Source organism: Gekko japonicus, unplaced genomic scaffold, assembly GCF_001447785.1.
Source record: "Gekko japonicus isolate JY-2015 unplaced genomic scaffold, Gekko_japonicus_V1.1 scaffold1845, whole genome shotgun sequence".
NCBI classification, from domain to species: Eukaryota; Metazoa; Chordata; class Lepidosauria; order Squamata; family Gekkonidae; genus Gekko; species Gekko japonicus.
This window is the reverse complement of record NW_015162005.1, coordinates 120,156-139,091: the sequence shown is the minus strand read 5'-3', so window position 1 is coordinate 139,091 and position 18,936 is coordinate 120,156. Positions and strand designations below refer to the sequence as shown.

The 18,936-nt window shown below is 44.7% G+C and overlaps 1 protein-coding gene across 1 annotated transcript in view; it reads left to right on the top strand.

The window, feature by feature from the left end:
- The window catches only part of LOC107105487 (serine/threonine-protein kinase BRSK2), a gene marked incomplete at its 5' end in the record, with an annotated part of 331,496 nt that overhangs the window by 219,863 nt on the left and 92,697 nt on the right, over nt 1–18,936 (top strand). Inside the window, 5 exons of the mRNA XM_015405471.1 lie at nt 823–854; nt 4,357–4,536; nt 7,372–7,469; nt 9,575–9,725; nt 14,803–14,868. Of these exons, the coding sequence (XP_015260957.1) occupies nt 823–854; nt 4,357–4,536; nt 7,372–7,469; nt 9,575–9,725; nt 14,803–14,868 (527 nt within the window). The remainder of the gene's footprint in view (nt 1–822; nt 855–4,356; nt 4,537–7,371; nt 7,470–9,574; nt 9,726–14,802; nt 14,869–18,936) is intronic.

Here is an 18,936-nt window from a genome sequence, read left to right as displayed (position 1 = left end):
TGTATCACACAGTGGCCAGAAATACCAGGTGCCATCAGGAGGTCCACCAGTGGGGCCAGGACATTAGAAGCCCTCCCACTGTTGACCCCCCCCAGCACCAAGAAGACAGAGCATCACTTGCCCCAGAGCCCCTATCTATACCTTGTGGCTAATAGCCACTGATGGACCTCTGCTCCATATGCTTATCTAATTCTCTCTTGAAGCTGTCCATGCTTGTAGCCGCCACCACTTCCTGTGGCAGTGAATTCCATGTGTTAATCACTCTTTGGGTGAAGAAGTACTTCCTTTTATCCGTTCTAACCTGACCGCTCAGCAGTTTCATGGAGTTCTTGTATTGTGAGAAAGGGAGAAAAGTACCTCTTTCTCTACCTGCTCTTTCCCATGCATAATCTTATAAACCTTGATCATGTCACCTTGTTCAAACGGAACAGAATAAACAAAAAAGGAGGCGGGGTGGCACTATATTTTTTTCCTCTTCATGAATGAGTTGTAGAATCTGGTATCATGAGTTCATAGATGGGTTTTGGTATCCATTTGTCTTTGTCCACCATCTTCCTTCATCTGAAATATGTGACGTGTAGTTTAGTTACAGGTGTACATGAGGAGCAACAAGCACATATGGGATGGGATGGGAAATTGTACCAAAGGAATGTTGCCTCAGTTCCCTGTCATGGGAATATTGAAAGACTGGAGTCCTCGCACAGAGATGCACATCTCTCTATTCTGACACGAGCTAGGTTACAGAAGACAAACGATCAGTACTGTAATACAGCAACTTCTTTTCTGCAATATTGATTTATTTTGTTTTCTCTTTTCTTTTAGCTAGAACACATTCAGAAGCACATATGGTATATGTAAGTAACTTTTTTTTTTAACCTAAGTATGGTAAACCCTGGGGAATTTCAGACAGCCAATATATTCCGGTTCAGGAACTGTTCCCTAACGGTTTCTGGTCTGGTGATAGCTATAGCGCTATAACACCATAGCACTCTAAAATGAATGTTTAAAAAAAAAAGGAGAGATTATCTGTGCAGGCGGAAAAGGGCGGGAAAACAAAGTGGCACAGTCTGAAATGCCAAACTGCTTCACAGACGACTCACCGGTAGGCAAAAGGTTGTGTGAAATGGCAGCCCTGTACGAGTTTACTCCAAGATGGTACAATAACAGCTTAAAAACGGCTTTAATGTGAAATTCCCCACTGTTAAGTGTAATGCTTGTCAGGAAGCTAGAGACCTGTAAATAGCTGCTGAATAAACACTGCAATCCAGGGAACCATGAGTGCAGCATGGCTGATTTCGCACTAGAGCTGCCTCGTTATTGCGCCACCGTTTCTATTGTTCAATTTCACACCCGAAGCCTCGCGGCTGATTTTGACCCACGGCTTCGCCCGATTTCCTCCGCAGTTTCGCTGATCCTCAAAAAACAGGATCACGAAACTGCGGGGGAAATCAGGCGAAGCCCCGGGTCAAAATCAGCCGCGCGGCTTCAGGTGTAAAATTGACGAAAAGAACCAGGACAAACGGCGGCACAACAGCGAGGCAGCTCTAGTGCAAAATCAGCCCATGATTTGCAGAGCCCCGCCCCTCACCCCCCGTTCTTTTGTCCCTGGTTATTTGAACAATGCTGTCAGAGTCTGGGGCTCACTATCCTCCCTGCTTTGGATAGGACTGAACAGAATCCAACACAAAACGCCACAGATCCGGGTATCTTTCCAGCATTCCAGGGTTTCCTCTTCATGCAGCTGAAGCAAAAAGCATCTGGGGGCAAGGGGTGTCCCCCTCAGTAGACTGTCTGCCTCTTTAAACATGAGCAGGACTTATAACATAGAGATCTGCTGAAGCGAATATCGATATGCTATTATGACCCGTGGGAGCATCATAAGGGAGATGAAAAAGGTCTCAAAAATGCATTGTTCTTACAGGTCAGATGCTGAAAAGACAGCTAATCACTTTAAAAGGGCAGCGTATTTTTGATTTTTATACAATATACATCTTGAATTGTCCATTATCAAGTACTTAAGAATACGGTTTTGGTTTTTGCATTGCATTAAAGTGCTACCATACTATAAATAAAACGGGATGATAACAAAGAGATGGTTGGGTGCACATGTCAGAGAGATCTTTGTTGCCAAAGTAAAAAAATTACCTCAAGGTTTCCTCAGTTTGTGTTATTGAAAAAACATGCCTTTCAAATAACCTTCCCGGTCCTTTCCAAGGTGGTGATCCTGAAGCGATTTGTGTATTGATACTGAAATCTGTTTCTACCTTTCTAAAAGTTTACTCAAGGAGGTTCATAATCAAGACATGTATAAAACAAGAACAGAACCTATAGAACAGACAAAAAACGGGATGCAGTTGTGCCAGTGTCATGGGTGATTCCTGGGATGTTACTGTCAGGAACATCAGAAGAGCGTATCCCACCTCCTCATGCCATTTTTAGTGTCTTTCCAGTGTTGGAACTTTTATTTTTTGTTTTTTATTAATTTAATTGAAGTTGAGCAAACTTCAGAGGACAGCGGAAGACCGGAAGGCCTGGCGTGATCTGGTCCATGGGGTCGCGAAGAGTCGGACTCGACTGTGCGACTGAACAACAACAACAAATTTAATTTATACCCCGCCCTCCCCGCGAGTGGGCTCAGGGCGGCTTACACAATTGTTCCGTAAATGACCCTTCATTCACATAAAAACAGTTTAAAATTCGATTACAATAAAACAAGAGTCTCATAAAGTGCTAATGCTGATACATTAGATACATAAGATGGCATGCTGGGAATACCATACCGCCAGACAGTTTGCCACTCAGTGATCTTCCTGAGCACAGTGGTGGAGGCCAGATGTTAAAACTACGGGCCGGCTTGTTGGTAGTAGTGGGGTTGGCTCCTAGTTGAAAGCCAGGTGGAAGAGCTCCGTCTTGCAGGCTCTTTCCTTGTTGTTGTTGTTGTTGACAGCTGTGTACCTATCCCATCCTTTCCTGAACCGCAGTTCCATCCCGTAACAAAGGTTATTTCCTACCAAGAAGGTAACAGCTCTCCAGTTATCTGGGGTTGGAGAAATCACTGATTTTGACAACTATTAATAAACAACTAGGGAGGTGAACGTGGCATGAAACAGATCTCAAAAGCTAAGCAGGGTCAGTACTTGGAAGGGAGACCTCCAAGGAAGACTCTGCAGAGGAAAACAATGGCAAACCACCTCTGCTTCTCACTTGCCTTGAAAACTCCATTCTGGAGGGTCACCATAAATCGGCTGTGATTTCATGGCACTTCACATGCACACACAGGAGCTGCGGTGGCTCAAGTGGTTAAGACGCTGAACTGCAGGCTGTGGAAGGTCGGTAGTTCAGCAGTTCGAGACCCGAGTGTGCCGCATGACGGAGTGAGCTCCCGTCTCTAGTTCCAGCTCCTGCCAACCTAGCAGTTCGAAAGCAAGAAATTGCAAGTAGATAAATAGGTACCACTTCAGTGGGAAGGTAACAGCGTTCCATGCGCCTTGGTGTTTAGTCATGCCGGCCACATGACCACGGAAACGTCTTCGGACAGCGCTGGCTCTTCGGCTTTGAAACGGAGATGAGCACCGCAACCCTAGAGTCGGATTCGACTGGCTTTCGAGCAAGGGAAACCTTTACCTTTACCTTACACATGCACACACAATAAACCACTAGGAGGCACTAGGAGGAGGTAACAAAGTCCTTAATTCAGGAGGGTGGATTATGAAATCCAAAACTAAAATATCTGTCAAAATATTTGAAAGGATGAGTCAGTCCATATTTTTTTTAAAAAAATGATGGTTGATGTGAGAGCCATTTTGAAACAGCTCACCTATGACCTTGTCAAGGTGCCTTCTCTTAAGCTGAACATGTAATACCTAAAATGCAGAATCTGTCGTAAATGTGCAGGTGCCTACATATGCCACACCTGTTTGAGTGGAAGCTTTAGAAGTGCTAATTGCTCACTGTTCACACTTCAAGACATAATTAATCAGTAAACGAAAATGGTACTTTGTAGGCCTGTAGCCCAAAGTTTGATCTGTTCATGGGGCAACACCTGTAATTGCAGCAGGGGGTCTGTGCCAAGCGATCTACGAGCATATGGCACTGAAACATTGCACAGCTGTTAGACTGTTAGTTATGTTGCTGTGGGGTTTGTGCTGCCCCTTTGATAGGGTACACACGGAAATTACTTTATACAGGGCTGGATCTGCAAAGGTATTACAGTCCTTTGTCTCCAGTTGAATTCCAAAGACGGAGGAAAGCTGGCTAAAGCATTCTCCTTGGGAAGACAGATGGCTTTTTGACAACCTCGTTACTGCTGTTAATGTTGCCATGTTGTTGTGTTATTTTTTTCTTCCTATTTTGCAGAGGGGGTAAGAATGAGCCCGAACCCGAACAACCAATTCCTCGAAAGGTGCAAATTCGCTCTCTCCCTTCCCTGGAGGACATTGATCCCGACGTTTTAGACAGCATGCACTCGTTAGGTTGCTTGCGTGACAGAAATAACCTCTTACAGGACTTGTTATCGGCAGAGAAAGCAAGACTGAAGTCTTTTTGTAATATAGGTTCTGTGGGTGCGCGTTACGTAATGCCAGAGGAAACAGAGGGCAGAGCCTCTGTAATTTTGAGAGCAATCCAAAGTTTTACTCAGGATCCCATTCCATGGCGTTTACTGCCAGGAAAAAGTTCTTAGGTTTGCAGTGTTACAATCTGAAGGAAGCAACTTTGGCATCCTTGGAGCAAATTGCAGCTGCTGGAATTCCCTCTTTTGCACAGCTATTACACATGCAGGAGCCCTGTTCTGTATTGCATAAACTCACTTTAGAGTATGGATTTGTTGCCAGCATGGCATAGTGGTTTAGAGTTGCAGACTCTACTCTGGAGAAATGGGTTTGATTCCCCACTCTTCCACATGAAACCTTGGCCCAGTCACAGTTCTCTCAGAACTCTCAGCCCCACCTACCTCACAAGGTGACTATTGTGGGGAGAGGGAGGGAAGGCAATTATAAGCCACTTTGAGACTCCTTAGGGTAGGGAAACGCAGGGTATAGAAACCAAGTTGCCGTCTTCTTCTCTCTGGGTCACCTATATTAAGGTGAACTGATCATTATTTCCCAGCTGTCTGAGTTGGCTTCCCAAGTCCCCCCGGGGGGCAGGGAAAACCCCACCCCAGAGGCCCGTTCCCCGGTGCCGCCGGATCGGGCCCCGGGGGGAACTCCTCCCCGACGTGCACCTGGAAGTGACACAACCATGCCGGGCACGCTGGGGGTGGGGCCATGGCCATCCAAGGGAAAACTCTATGGTTTTCCCTTGTATGGCCATGGCCCCACCCCCAGCGTGCCTGGCGTCGTCACGTCACTTTCGGGTGACATGCATGCGGCAGCGTCGCGCACGTCGCGTGTGCACGCATGCACCAGACGCCAGCCCCCTGCTCCTGGCGAAGATCGACTTGGCAACGCTATGTCTGAGACATGAAAGATCCTCCTAGTCCAACCAGTAACCCATGTAGCTTAGTACTGTCAGTCCACAGTGGCAGTAGATTTTGTACTTGGCTCCCAAAAGAAGGAGGAGGAGGAGATTAGATTTCTACCCCGCCCTTCACTACCCAAAGGAGTCTCAGAGCGGCTTCCAAACTCCTTTCCCTTCCCCTCCCCACAACAGACACCCTGTGAGGTAGGTGGGGCTGAGAGAGCTCTGACAGAAACTGCTCTTTTTCAAGGACAGCTCTTATCAGAACTACGGCTTGGCCAAGGTCATCCAGCCAGGTGCAAATGGAGGAGCGGGGAATCAAACCCGGTTCTCCCAGATTAGAGTCCACGCACTTAACCACTTCACCAAAGTTGCTGAATGGTGATGCCATCTTGGCAGGAATACTGTTACATAATGATATGCTTTATTATGCAATCCTTCTTGAGTTCTACCACTTCAGACAGACTACAGGTGAATGGGCTGTGTATTCAAATGTTCATCGGGGGTGGGGGTGGAAGATGTCATTTTTGCTTGCTAGCTTCCTGTGTGCAGGGAATGTTTTGGTACAGAAGAGCTATTTAAATATATGATCTCACCCACTCGCAATCTGAAGTAGTATAGTCCAGGCAGGACTGTACCGCATGCTATATATGCACATTAGAATAAGCTCCCAAGCCGGGATTTTCCTTAGTGCTTTTCTCTGAGAACTCTAACTGAATTGATTATAGGACATGGGATCTGTACACAGAAAGCATGTACATGCTATATATGCACATTAGAATAAGCTCTCAAGCCAGGATTTTCCTTAGTACTTTTCCCTGAGACCCCTAACTGAATTAATGGTAGAACATGGGATCTGTACACAGAAAGCATGTGCTCTGCTTTGTCAATGAGCTATAGTCCCTCCTAAGAAAGAAGCCCTACATCAGAGCCCATAATGAGACAGAGTGAAAGCAAGAATAACCAGGTACTGCCTGCTGCCCACTATTCATTTAGTCAATGGCCCCGGTCACACGGGCCAGAAAACGTGGGGGGGAGGCGTGGCTATTTGCGGCGGCACAATTAGACACGTGACAACGTGATCCAACCCACAGTTCCGGCCCTCAGCGTGTGCACTGCAACGAAGACGGCCGGAGGGAAAAGCCGCACCAGTGTGATTACACCGAGGGAGTCCGGAGGCAGCCCGTGGCAAACCGTTTACTAGTACCTTTGAGGAGGTATTTTTTAATCGCGCATTTTCAGCGGCCTGCCACAGGTTGACCACGGGTGTGCTTCACTTGCTCGATGTTGTGGTGTGATCGCGCTCGGAAATTCCGCCATTCCATCGTGGCTCTCCCGCGGCAAATTCACTGTGTGAACGGGGCCAGTGTTTAGTATTTACTGAAATGCAAGAGTAGCTTTTTTCACAGGAATGTCATCAAAAGGAGGGTGGGTGGGTGTGTTACATTTGCATACAAGTTACAGTTATGACCAATAATATATTTTGGCGTATAACATCTTTGAGGGGACTGTTTTACATTCAAAGATGTTTTCCTTTCAAGTAAATACCGTAGTTATATTGTTTATGTTACAGGGCCCGTTGAAATTGTACAGATTGTACAGCCATGGTGTTTGTGGCTTGGTCCTTGGGAAAGATGTTTATTTCCAATGCAGTTTGGGAAATGATTAGAGCCCGTGCAGCCATTGTTGCCGCCAGCTTACCCATGGTAATAACTGGCCAGGCCGCTGATTTAATTTTGTGAGCGGTTATCAAGGAGTATCCATTCTTCAAGGAGTAGTTAGTCATGCAAGTAAAACCATGTAAATAACATTGGCTCCAGCTCTAAACTCTCAAATGAATTTGGCGCTGAGTTTTAATTTTCTTTCAGAATGCTAGAAGGTTTTCATGAATTGTTGTTGTTGTTGTTTTTCCAGAGAAAACCAAGAGAAAATGATTTATTTTCTCCTCCTTGATCGGAAAGAGAGATATCCCAGTCACGAGGATGAGGACCTGCCTCCTAGAAATGAAATAGGTATATCCAGGAAAAAATGTTTGCTTATAGTCCATCTTTCTCACTGGGACTCAAGGTGGATGTCACAGAATAAGTCAATACAATCAACAGAATGGGGCATCCAATAGACAATGCAATCAGATTTTACTCATAGCAATCTGGTATCAATAAGAGATCTAGTAACATGACACATTAAATGATGCAAATATTACATAGTAGGAACATACCTAAAGCAATAGATAGTACACTCTTGGCATTCCACTTACTTTGATGTTGTTCCTTTCTATCGTAATAATTTGAAATAGCGCACTGTAAAACTATTCAGCTTGATACAGAAGTTCCTTCTGTATGTAAAAAGTCCAGTGTGCATCAGGAGCTCCTGCAGCTGCAAATTCCCTTCAGTGGAACAGGCCCCACCTCTGCTTAAACATCTCTCTGTGTGCGTGGAGCTGCCCCAGGCACTGAGAGGGAAATGTGCACAAGCTGAAGCTCTGTCATAGGGTGCTTGGAACTTTGAATTGGAGCCACAGTCAGGATCCCTATATCTCTCAGCAACTCCCAACATGTTCCAAGCTGAGTAGGAAGAAAGGGAGATACAAATAGAGGAAACAAAATGTTTCCTGCAAACCCAGTGGTGCATACACCATTTCACCTTCTTGTTAAATCTAAATTAAAAGCTTGTGGAAATGATGGGAGAGTCTTTTGCCTAAGCGGCTTCTCCTCCTGACTTCCTAAAGTACATTGGCTATGTGTTTTGGCAGAAGAGACTGAGACAATCCTTTTGCTATCAAAACATCAACTTCAGGAGTGGTAGAATTTTCACCTGCATAAAAGTGCAATGTTACGCTGCCTCAAGTATACGCCTTCTTGCAGGCATCGCAGGCATACGCCATGCCGTTATTTCATATCCTAAAAAACCTCCTCCCTGATTGTGTTAGCTTTATCTGTGAGCTGAATATATCTGTATGATGTGTCATCATATTTTCGAATTCCTTTCCCAGGGAAAATAGGGTGGGTGGGTGGGTGGAGTTCAACTTCTTTGCTCCTAACAGTATCTCTGGGAATGCAGAGCAAGATTTAATTGAGAGCAATCATGCTTCTGATAAATATCTCATCATTAGCCATTAACTGTGGCCCTGAACAATGAGATGAAAGGAAAGGGTCAGGGAAGCGGTAATAGTTTAATAGTAGTTGCTAGAGAAATCATTTCCTTCAAAGATGCATGTCATGCAGAAAACGTGTTCCTATTTCTTTGTAAGCATGAGTATCTGGGAAGAATTAGACCCATGCAGTAGTTGCTGGCTTTTGAAATTCTAGCATATGCTAATGGAGAGATATTATTCTGTATTTTTTTGTTCTCATCTCTTTTTCATTATTTTGGTTTTTGTTTCTTTGTATGTTTGTAATTCCCTTCTCTCAGAGAGGTATTTTCTTCTCTCTTTGGACCAAAGTTCCTGGCATCCTCTATATGGCTGGCCAAGTTTCCTTATTCTACAGTCATTGGTTCCTCAAAACATATAAATAGCCCCTTCTGAAAGGACTGCAAAAGTGTAATACAACAATATCTCTTATTTTCAAACTTTGCTCGGGTAACTTCTACTGCAATGAGACTTGAAAACACATCAAAGCTCATTCCTACCCATTGAGTATAACTATGAAATTGGTTATAAGGAAATAATTTAAAATCTCCTTCTCTAAAGTGGCCACCGTACCTCACCCGGGGGAACGGCGATCCCCCACGATCCCTCCCGAAATGACCTCTGATTGTTTTATTTTAATGAGTGGTGAACAGACAAAACAAGAATGGGGTATGATAGAGACATTATTTTTGACACAAATTCCTTGGCACTTCCATGCCCCCAAACAGGAAAAGTTCCTTTTACTTCTCAGCCATCATCCAGAGCTCTATTTGTATGCTAAGAGATACCCAGGGTATGGCTAGAATGTGGTGGCATTAAGCATCAGATGTGGCTGAGGGGAGGACAGAGAGATTTCTAATCTCCATCAGGATTTCCCCTATCTCTGCAGTTTAGAATGTTTTGTGAGAAGGCTTCTGATATTATCAACCAGAGGCATCTGAGGTGTTTGTAGCCATGCTCCATTGACTGTGTTATCTCTGCATAAAGACCCTCCCAGAAAGCGTGTGGACTCTCCAATGCTGAATAGGCATGGGAAGCGGAGGCCAGAGAGGAAATCAATGGAGGTCCTGAGTGTAACAGACGGAGGTTCCCCAGTTCCAGCTCGCAGAGCGATTGAAATGGCACAGCATGGACAGAGGTAGGTGGTCCCCAAAGCCCACAGGCAGGGAATCCATGCCATTTGCAGCAGTTGTCCAAGTTCTCTGGGCATTATTTCATAGAACATTTGAAAGAATGAGACGTTCGTCACAAGAAGTAATCTGTGCTCCTTGCTTTCACCTCATTGGTTATGACCTTGCTTCTCAGACAGAAGTTCAAAAAAAGTGCTAGGGGAAAAAAATCACTAATGGAGACCTTCATGTGCTAAACGCTACTGGCCAGATGGACACTGTGATTAAATAGAAAATATCATTGCTCTTGGTTGCACTCTACGTCATAAGTATACTTGCGATGATATGAAATGTAATTTCAGCTCCCTCGTTGACTGAGGAAACATGGTGGCTATGTCACTGCAATGAATAACACACTGTTAACAATGGTGTTCCCAAAAGGGAAAAAAGATCCATAAATCTTTGTGCAGCCTTCTGGTTGTTTTGAATGGAGCTTACAGTCTTAATACTAACAGATAGAAAGCACACTTACGTCAAATAATTTAGAAATGTACTAATTAACTCTGTATGTGCCCATTTATTGACCCTCTAACTATTTAGGTTTTACAACATGAGCTTGTGTTTCAGCTGTTAGGCCTTATGCAGGAAGCGATCCCTCTCCTAGCATTTGAGTTGCTGAGCAGCTCAGATGAAAAACAGAAGAGGCTCTCAGAACTCCTCGTAGTTCTCTTATTAATAGCCTGTAACAGTTAACTTGTACTGTGAAAACTGTTACTCCAACCCATTGTTGTTGCTGGGGTACACAGGGAAATATCCGTGTCATTTTAGGTTCTGAAACATTTGGCAATTGGATATCCAAAAATAAATAACAGTTTTTTGAGGGTGAGCATGCTGGGGCTGAGAGCTATTACTGTGTTGTAGCCAGGCACTTCTTCGTCTCCTTGTTCAATTCCAATAGTTTACGTAGTGTGCTAAAACTTTTGCTTACCCAGGAAATATTCCAGGTTTGGAATATTTGGGGAGTTTCTGTAGGGAGTTTCTACAACTGAGCTGAAGTTGGCGTCCTAAATTAGCATGTCGTGTTATGTTCCAGTTGTTTGCACCAAGCACATGCCTGGGTAGAACAAAGTAGGAGTAACCAACGGTGAAAGAAACCCTGCATTAAAAAGAATATTATTCCTTGATTTCAAAAGGAATTCTTGACTTGAGCCTAGTAAGCTGAGGCCGCTGATGCAGCTCCTGCCACTTCTCACCTTGGGACTGTGAGCGCATAGCAGGTGCAAATATTCCAGAACTGTGTCTCTCACCAGTCTCAGTGTGTTTGATCTTTTTTTTTTTCCTTTGGGTGTTAAAAATACTGTTGTAGTAGGAACTGATTACCTGATAGAGACTTTTCCAAAGTAATGTTCTCAGAAACACTGTTCAAAGATGCATGCCCAGTGAATGCTGTCTAAGGCCCCGTTCATACGAGGCGTTTTGGGCCGGGAGTGGGCCGGATTGGAAGCGCAGCAAACGGGTGCAATCCCACGCCAACATCTGGCTGGCGTTGTACTCCCGTCTCCAATCCGGCCCTTCCCCCGATGGCGCGCTTTAAAACTGAACCACCTACCGAGGTGGTTCATCTCGCTGAGGCGCCGCAAGCCGGGCCGTCTGATCGCCGGCACGTCTTTGCACCGGCGCATTCCCGGCTCCCAGCTGAACTTTGCATGCTCCGACATGCGCAGTTCGGCAGCCTCCCTGTCTGAACTGTGTTTTCTCCCCGGCATCTGATCGTGCCGGGGAGATAAGGTGCCGCGGCCCAGGGATCCGTGGGATCCCGCCGCGCCGCCTCAACTTTGGCGTGGCTTTTAAAAGCAGCACTTTTAGCGGCTTTTCCTCTGCCATGTGGCAGGGGCCTAAGTTATAAAGAGTCAGAGCAAATGCCAGACATAGCACCTGAAGTATCAGTGGTGTGTATACACTAGACAGTAGCTGCTAAAGGGTAAGTACAACATGTGATTGTAGAAAGGGAAAGGGAACAGCCATAGAACAGATGGAGAATTATTCACCATTCCGCGAGTATACACATTGAAAGGGGTCATCCTGAGATGACAAACACATTAACTGTTAATGAACACACAGGTGTCTGCAGGTAGTGCAGACAGGGATGCTATCTGTCAAAACCGTCGGTAACAAAACACCTAATATCCCTGCTAAGAGGCAAACTGTGCTGGACTTATAACAGTATTTCATGTTAAGCAGCCCATGTGAGTAGACTTTTACGTATCTCCATCTAACAAAACACCTAATATCCCTGCTAAGAGACAAACCGTGCTGGACTTATAACAGTATTTCATGGTAAGCAGCCCATGCGAGTAGACTTTTACATATCTCCATTTTTGGGAGGTTGTAATACTGTCCTAATGATGCCTAAGGAATGTATCTATGCTACATATTTAAATGGGTTTCACAGCAAAGCCCTCTCCCGGGGAGTCTGGAAACTGTAGTTCTATGTAGAATGCTAGGCTCTCTGACATTGGGACCATCGCTAGGGGTATGCAAAAAAATGGTATTTGGGGGGTTCAGGTATATTAAACCTAAAAAATACTGGTATTTTCCAATATTCCCAAATCCCGATACTGGTATGGTATTCTGATTTAGGATTTTTCAGAAATACTGAATTTTTTCAGCTCCATTATACCCTATGGGGTCCATTATAGTCAATGGTCCCTTGGGTATAATGGGGAAACAGTATGGGGGCCTGTTTTTTTGATGTAGATGAACCAAATTTTCAGCATAGCTGCTGGTGCTTCTCCTCAAGAAACCCCCAAGTTTCAAAAAGATTGGAGCAGGGAGTCCAATTCTATAGGTCCCCAAAGAAGGTGCCCCCATCCTCCATTGGTTTCAATGGAATGGGGAAAGGCGTTTAAAGTGATTGTGGTCCCTTTAAATACCTTCTGCAAACTGCAAATAAACTCTTAAGGCATTTAAAGGGCTTGCAGTCCCTTTAAATGCTTTATCCAAGTCATACATTCACCCGGAAGGCATTTAAAGGGACTGCAAGCCCTTTAAACTCCCTTTAACTTTGGCTATCTGGTGGTCCAAAAAAATTTCGAATATTTGCTGGATTTTGGTGCTCTGTTATTTTGGATAGCTAAAAAAAATACTCTGATCTATATCCAGCTGAAAGAATAGCCAAAAAATACCAATCAGGTATTTCTCGGCTATTTTTTTTACTCCAAAATAGCTGAATGCACACCCCTGATTGTCACCAAACTACAATTCTTAGGATTATTTGCAGGAAACATGATTATTCATAGGAAATACAGGTTTGCTGTACAGACATACACTCAACTCATAATGGCCATGCTCTTTTCTGGGTTATCCAAGACTTTTCTTGAGCACTGAAAAAGGAGTTCAGAAGAATGACTACCCACCCTCTTAGTTAGATGTGAAGGAAGACAGAAGAAGCACACTTAATTGCACAAGATTAGTAAGGATGCTTCAGTAGGGAAGGCTCTTGCTTGTGGCTTGTGCTTTTAATCTCAGTGCCAATCTCCTGCTTCTATGAATTTTTGATTCTTTTCAGAATGACTATATATAATAATGACCTCATTGCAAATGTCTGGCACCCACTTGAGGACAGGATATCCTATAATGCTAACATTACCAGTATTGAAGTCTGTAGGTTTGGGTAATATGAACTGGGAAATCAAAATGATACAGGGTAGTTAACTCTGGGAGGAGCGCCATCCTCTCTTTGATATGGCGCTGAAGAAACTGTCCTTTATTAAATGTAGCAGACGCCCGAGGCTGTGCACCAGCAAAACTTAGATTTCCAAATTGCCTTCTGCAGTGTGAAATGTTTAGCTACCCATCATTGTCTTCCTGGCAGTATGATAGATTTCACTTAAAAGTGTGCAAATATCTGTTGCACTTAATTCTGTTTTGATTGGCCTTACTTATGTCTGCTAGGCTGAGTGTACTGTGAGGGGAAAGTATGGGTTAGCTCCTTCAGTGCATACGTCTTCCTCTGGGTCTTCATACATTATTTTGGCTCACTGCAACCAAGGGAATAATTTATGGAAACAGATGAGTGCACTGAAAACCTTGAAATCAACTTGGTTTGCCAACATCTCTCTATTGAGAATCCTGCTTTTCCATTTTCTGTTTTAATTACTGTAAACTTCATTTCCTTATGTTCTTCCTCTTGTGAGGGCTTTAATTCATCGAGCCGTTCTTGTTCATTGTATTTAAACTTCGCCATTCATTTTCCCCAAGATACATCAATGCCATAGCAGCTGACATATTCACGGTGCATTTTCCTGCAACAGATCCCCTCTCCCAAGACATACATGTTAGGGCCTAAAACTTACATTAAACATGGTGGGGTGCAGTGAGTAGAATATAAACTGGAAGAAAACTTTCTAACGTTAGTTCCATTAACAAACTAATTTTATTTTGCATTTTTGTTTAGAATACTATACATTCTTAGGAACTGGTATCTTCCCAATCCAACTGGTCTGGTATTTTAATGAGATCTAGAAATGTTGCTTCTTAGTTTGTTATGATTATGAGAAAGGACTTGTGGGAACAAGGTGTGTTCCATTTTGAATTGCCAGATGGAATCTGCATTCTTTTGACCATGTATAATAATGGCAGTTTTCTATGTTCCTTTCTGAATTTCAACATGTGTTACATGTCTGTGCTGGCAAATATGATTCTAGCACGGGTCTACATTTCATTGTGGAGCAACTGGTGTTTTGGGAGGCTATATGCAAGAAGTACTGTAGACTACATGGTTTGTATGAAATTTATCTTACTTCATGCCACCATCTATTACCGGTTTAATCCTTCACCATTAAGTTTACTATCAAATCCTCCGCTGACTTCCTTGGTGAAAAATAAGGTCAAATATGAATTGAAAGACCCCTTCATTCAAGGAGGTCTTGGTACTTTTCAGAATCAGGACAGCATTCATTAAAGGAACAAGGTCATTGTTTAGGAGCATTTCTTGGAGAGGGGTTGGGCAATTTGGGGCGGTCGGGTCTTACGGACTACAACAGGCAACTCTCTTATGAATGTCCACATTAGTAACTCTGTTTTCTCACTTTGTTCCCGCCATAGTAAAACAATGTTCAGTAAAAGCCTGGATATCTGTGACGCCAATCCCAAATTCAACAAAGAAGAAAGGTATAAACACCAACAATCTGTTCCTCTCCTTTACCTCACTGCTATTCCTTAAAGATGCAGTACTTACCTTCTCCATTGGGGGCACATTTGCTTTGCATGAGAGACTGACCCAACCATTTTCTTTCACGGTGTTACACTATTCATTTTGGCGCATTGTACAGTACATTCTGCACAGCTTGTGTTGTAGAGTTACTGGTAGCAACTTTGCTCATCTCAGCAGTAATAAGGTGCAGCTAACAAAATTTGTTTATCTGCACAACCGTTAAGATTCGGGAGCCCTGGCCTCCTTTGCATCTGGTCCCATTTGTTTGTCCTGTTTGTGACCTTTCCTTTGATACGTGACCTTTCCCCTGGTTTGTAACTAGTTTGCAGTTGTGAGATGGACTCTATGCCACCCTCCAAAGTAGAATCCTGGCAAGTTCTCTTTGTGCAACCCACCACTCCCTCTTGCTATTGTGTTGGCAACTGTGGGGCCAACTGATACGCCCAAGGATAGATTCTTGGGGCTTCCAGTTGCTGAACCTGACTCTTGTGAGGGCTCTTTTTGTAGCAGGAACTCCTTTGCATATTAGATGACACACCCCTAATGTAGCCAATCCTCCAAGAGCTTACAATAGCCCCTGTAAGAAGAGCTCTGTAAGCTCTTGGAGGATTGGCTACATTAGGGGTGTGTCACCTAATATGCAAAGGAGTTCCTGCTACAAAAAGAACCCTGTTAAGTCAGACATTTAACCAATGATAAAGATGTCCGGACCCTAACATGTGCTACATATTGCATGTTAACACATCTGCTTGTTAATTAGCCTTTAACTCCGGCAATCAGGTGCCTGTCAGTTCAGCCACAGCAGCTATGCTTTTGAGAGATTCCTCATTATGTCATAACTGATTGGGCTGGGGACTGCTAATTGGCAAGCAAGATTAATAGTCATGTAGAACAAGACGTTTTCAGCAGGTGGCTTCTCTACCTCTGCATGACAAACTGCACCTGCCAAAATTTCCCTGTTGCCCAGTTGTTGCTGTTTTGGGTTATTAAAGTTTTTAAAACATGAGAAATCACAGCAAATCCACCTTCTTAAGAGCATCAGAATAACCATTCCCCAAAATCACCTGCCTGGAAGGTGGAGGCGACTTTGATTGATTCAGCTGGAGAATCTCCCACAGCTCCGTAACAGAAATGTATTAGTCCTTTAAAGTTGGTTTGTTTTGAATAGAGACAATGGAATGGCATCCATATCTTGCTAAGGTCCATGGCCAATATCCAGTTGATCTGAACCACTGTGGGTTGCACCCAGAGCTCATTAACTAAGTCATTTGCAACTTCACTCTTGGGTGCTTAAACTGTAACATGGAAAGCAGTGATGCACAGCCCTTGTTATCAGCTATATCCTCAGACCTCAAAGCCCCTAGACACACTGTGGTCGCACAGTAGGGAAGGGAAAATACTCCCTATGTCCTCAAAGGCACCTATTCTGCACGTAAAAGGCAAAAAGTCCCAGCTAATACATATTCCGACCATTACCCTTTGCGTTTGTATAGCTCTTTGTACTAGTAAGGAGCTGCGGTGGCTCAAGTGGTTAAGACGCTGAACTGCAGGCTGCGGAAGGTCAGTAGTTCAGCAGTTCAAGACCCGAGATGCTGCATGACGGAGTGAGCTCACGTTCCAGCTCCTGCCAACATAGCAGTTCGAAAGCAAGAAATTGCAAGTGGATAAATAGGTACCACTTCAGTGGGAAGGGAACAGCGTTCCGTGTGCCTTGGTGTTTAGTCATGCTGGCCACATGACCACGGAAACGTCTTCGGACAGCGCTGGCCCTTCGGCTTTGAAACGGAGATGAGCACCGCAGCCCTAGAGTCGGATTCGACTGGCTTTCGAGCAAGGGAACCTTTACCTTTACCTTGTACTAGTATTCATAGGGCTTCTCACAATTCTCATGGGTCATGTTGTATTCCTTACAACAGCCCTGTAAAGCAGGTTAGTTTTATAATCCCTATTAGGTGCTGAAAGTCACCTACTGAGTTCATAGAAAAGGCAAAATCTGAATTGGGGACTTCCTGATTCATCAGCCATGATGCTATACTGGCCCCGCTATTGCACATAGTTTTCGGAATAGGGCTTGGTGAATCCTGGCTTTAAATGAACACATCCATACTGGCTGCTTGTAGGCTGAGAAGGCCACTAACTAAACTTTCTAAAAAACCCTTTTTAAGCAGTACATAGAAGGTACTCTGCCTCTCAGCAGATGGATGGTCGGATTCTGGCGCAGCGTATGAGGCAATCCATTTTATGAAGGCCTGCAGGGAAAAAAGAGCAGTGCAGCCAGACTGGCAGGATCTCGTAAAAAGTCCACAAGCTGGGAAGAAATAACAAGCTGCCCGTTGTCTTGTTTGGTGCACAGCAGGGAGTCCCTGAGCACAAGCGGATGCGGGCCAAAGACCTGGTACAAACCTCAGCCTGGAGTGACTGTAGTGGGGTGGATTCTGAATCCGGAAACCTACCTGCATCTTGTGAGGCTTGTCCACATTTAAGCAAGAGAAATCAGGAGGGTACCCCGCCCTTATTCTTTCCCCCTTACCCCTCAGCATCAGTGCCTTTAAGGTCTCCTCCAATGTTTCCCTCTAAGCCGTGGAGTCTTGTGAGCAAAAATGCTACTTTGTGAGCTCCTGGCATTAAAGTTGTGAGTGAGCGATTTGGCTGCTGAATAAATTAGTTTGCTCTGGAGCCCCATCCCTTCCTGAGCTAAGACAAAAATGTGTGAGCCGGAGGCTTAAAAAACTGTGAGCTGGCTCACACTAACTCAGCTTAGAGCGAACACTGGCCTCCTCCCCAGAAAATACTTTTTGCCGAGGTCTTTCTGGCATCGTGTAGTTTGCCTGTGCAGGTTTGGGTTTTTTTGCACGTCTTCTAATATTAGCCAGTTTGCCGGCCACATGACCACGGAAAAGTCTTTGGACAGCGCTGGCTCTTTGGCTTGGAAACGGAGATGAGCACTGCATCCCTAGAGTCGGATTCGACTGGCTTTCATGCAAGGGAAACCTTTACCGTAGTGCTTCTACCAAATGGGCCAATTGTAGAGCTTTTTAAAAAAAAAAACAAACTAGAAAAAGCTTGTCTGACCAGTCCTTCTTAGTCTGAAACAGGACATAATAAGGCTGACTTAACTTTTCAAGATAGCAGTTTGAAAGATTGTGTGGCTTTATGTCTATGAAGCAAATTGATTATGCAAGAACTATATAGGCCCCTGCCACACGGCAGGAAAAACACAGTGAAAAGCGCGGCTTTTAAAAGCCGCACCAAAGTTGCGATGCTGCGGCGGGATCCCATGGATCCCCGAAGCTGCGGCGCATCGCTCCCCGGCACGATCAGATGCCGGGGAGGAAGAGTCGGAAGGAAGGGGGAGGCTGCCGAACTGGGGGCCGGGATGTGCTGGCGCAAGGACGCGCCCGCCGATCCCACGGCTGGTTTGAGGCGCTCTACTTCGGAAGAACCACCCAGGTAGGTGGTTCTTTTTAGTGCGGGTTTTTGGGCGGGACGGACGGATCGGGGACGGGCAGGCAACGATTCCCAGATGTTGCCGTGGGATCGCGCCTGTTTGCTCCGCCCCCGTTCTGTCTCACTCCCGGACCAAAACCCCTCGTATGAACAGGGCCATAAATGCGCTGTCACTGTCACGGTTATAACATTATCTCTACTATTACTCCCTCCTGATTGAGCTGTTGTATATCCCTAAGCACTGACCTAGGGAGGGGTCCTTTTACTCTTTGAAATCTATGCAAGGTTCCCCCCGCCCCCAGTGGACGTGCATTATAGGAACAATTTTTGTGAATGGCTCAACCAAAACACAGTCCGGAAGTGTCCACATCTTGAAAATTAATTTAAGAGAGTTAATTAAACAAGGATGAGCTGTATCACAATTCGGAGATATGGAGAGCCAGTTTGGTGTAGTGGTTAAGTGTGCGGTCTCTAATCTGGGAGAACCGGGTTTGATTCCCCACTCCTCCACTCGCAGCTGCTGGATGACCTTGGGCAAGCCATTGTTCTGTCAGAGCTGTTCTTGAAAAAAGAGCGGT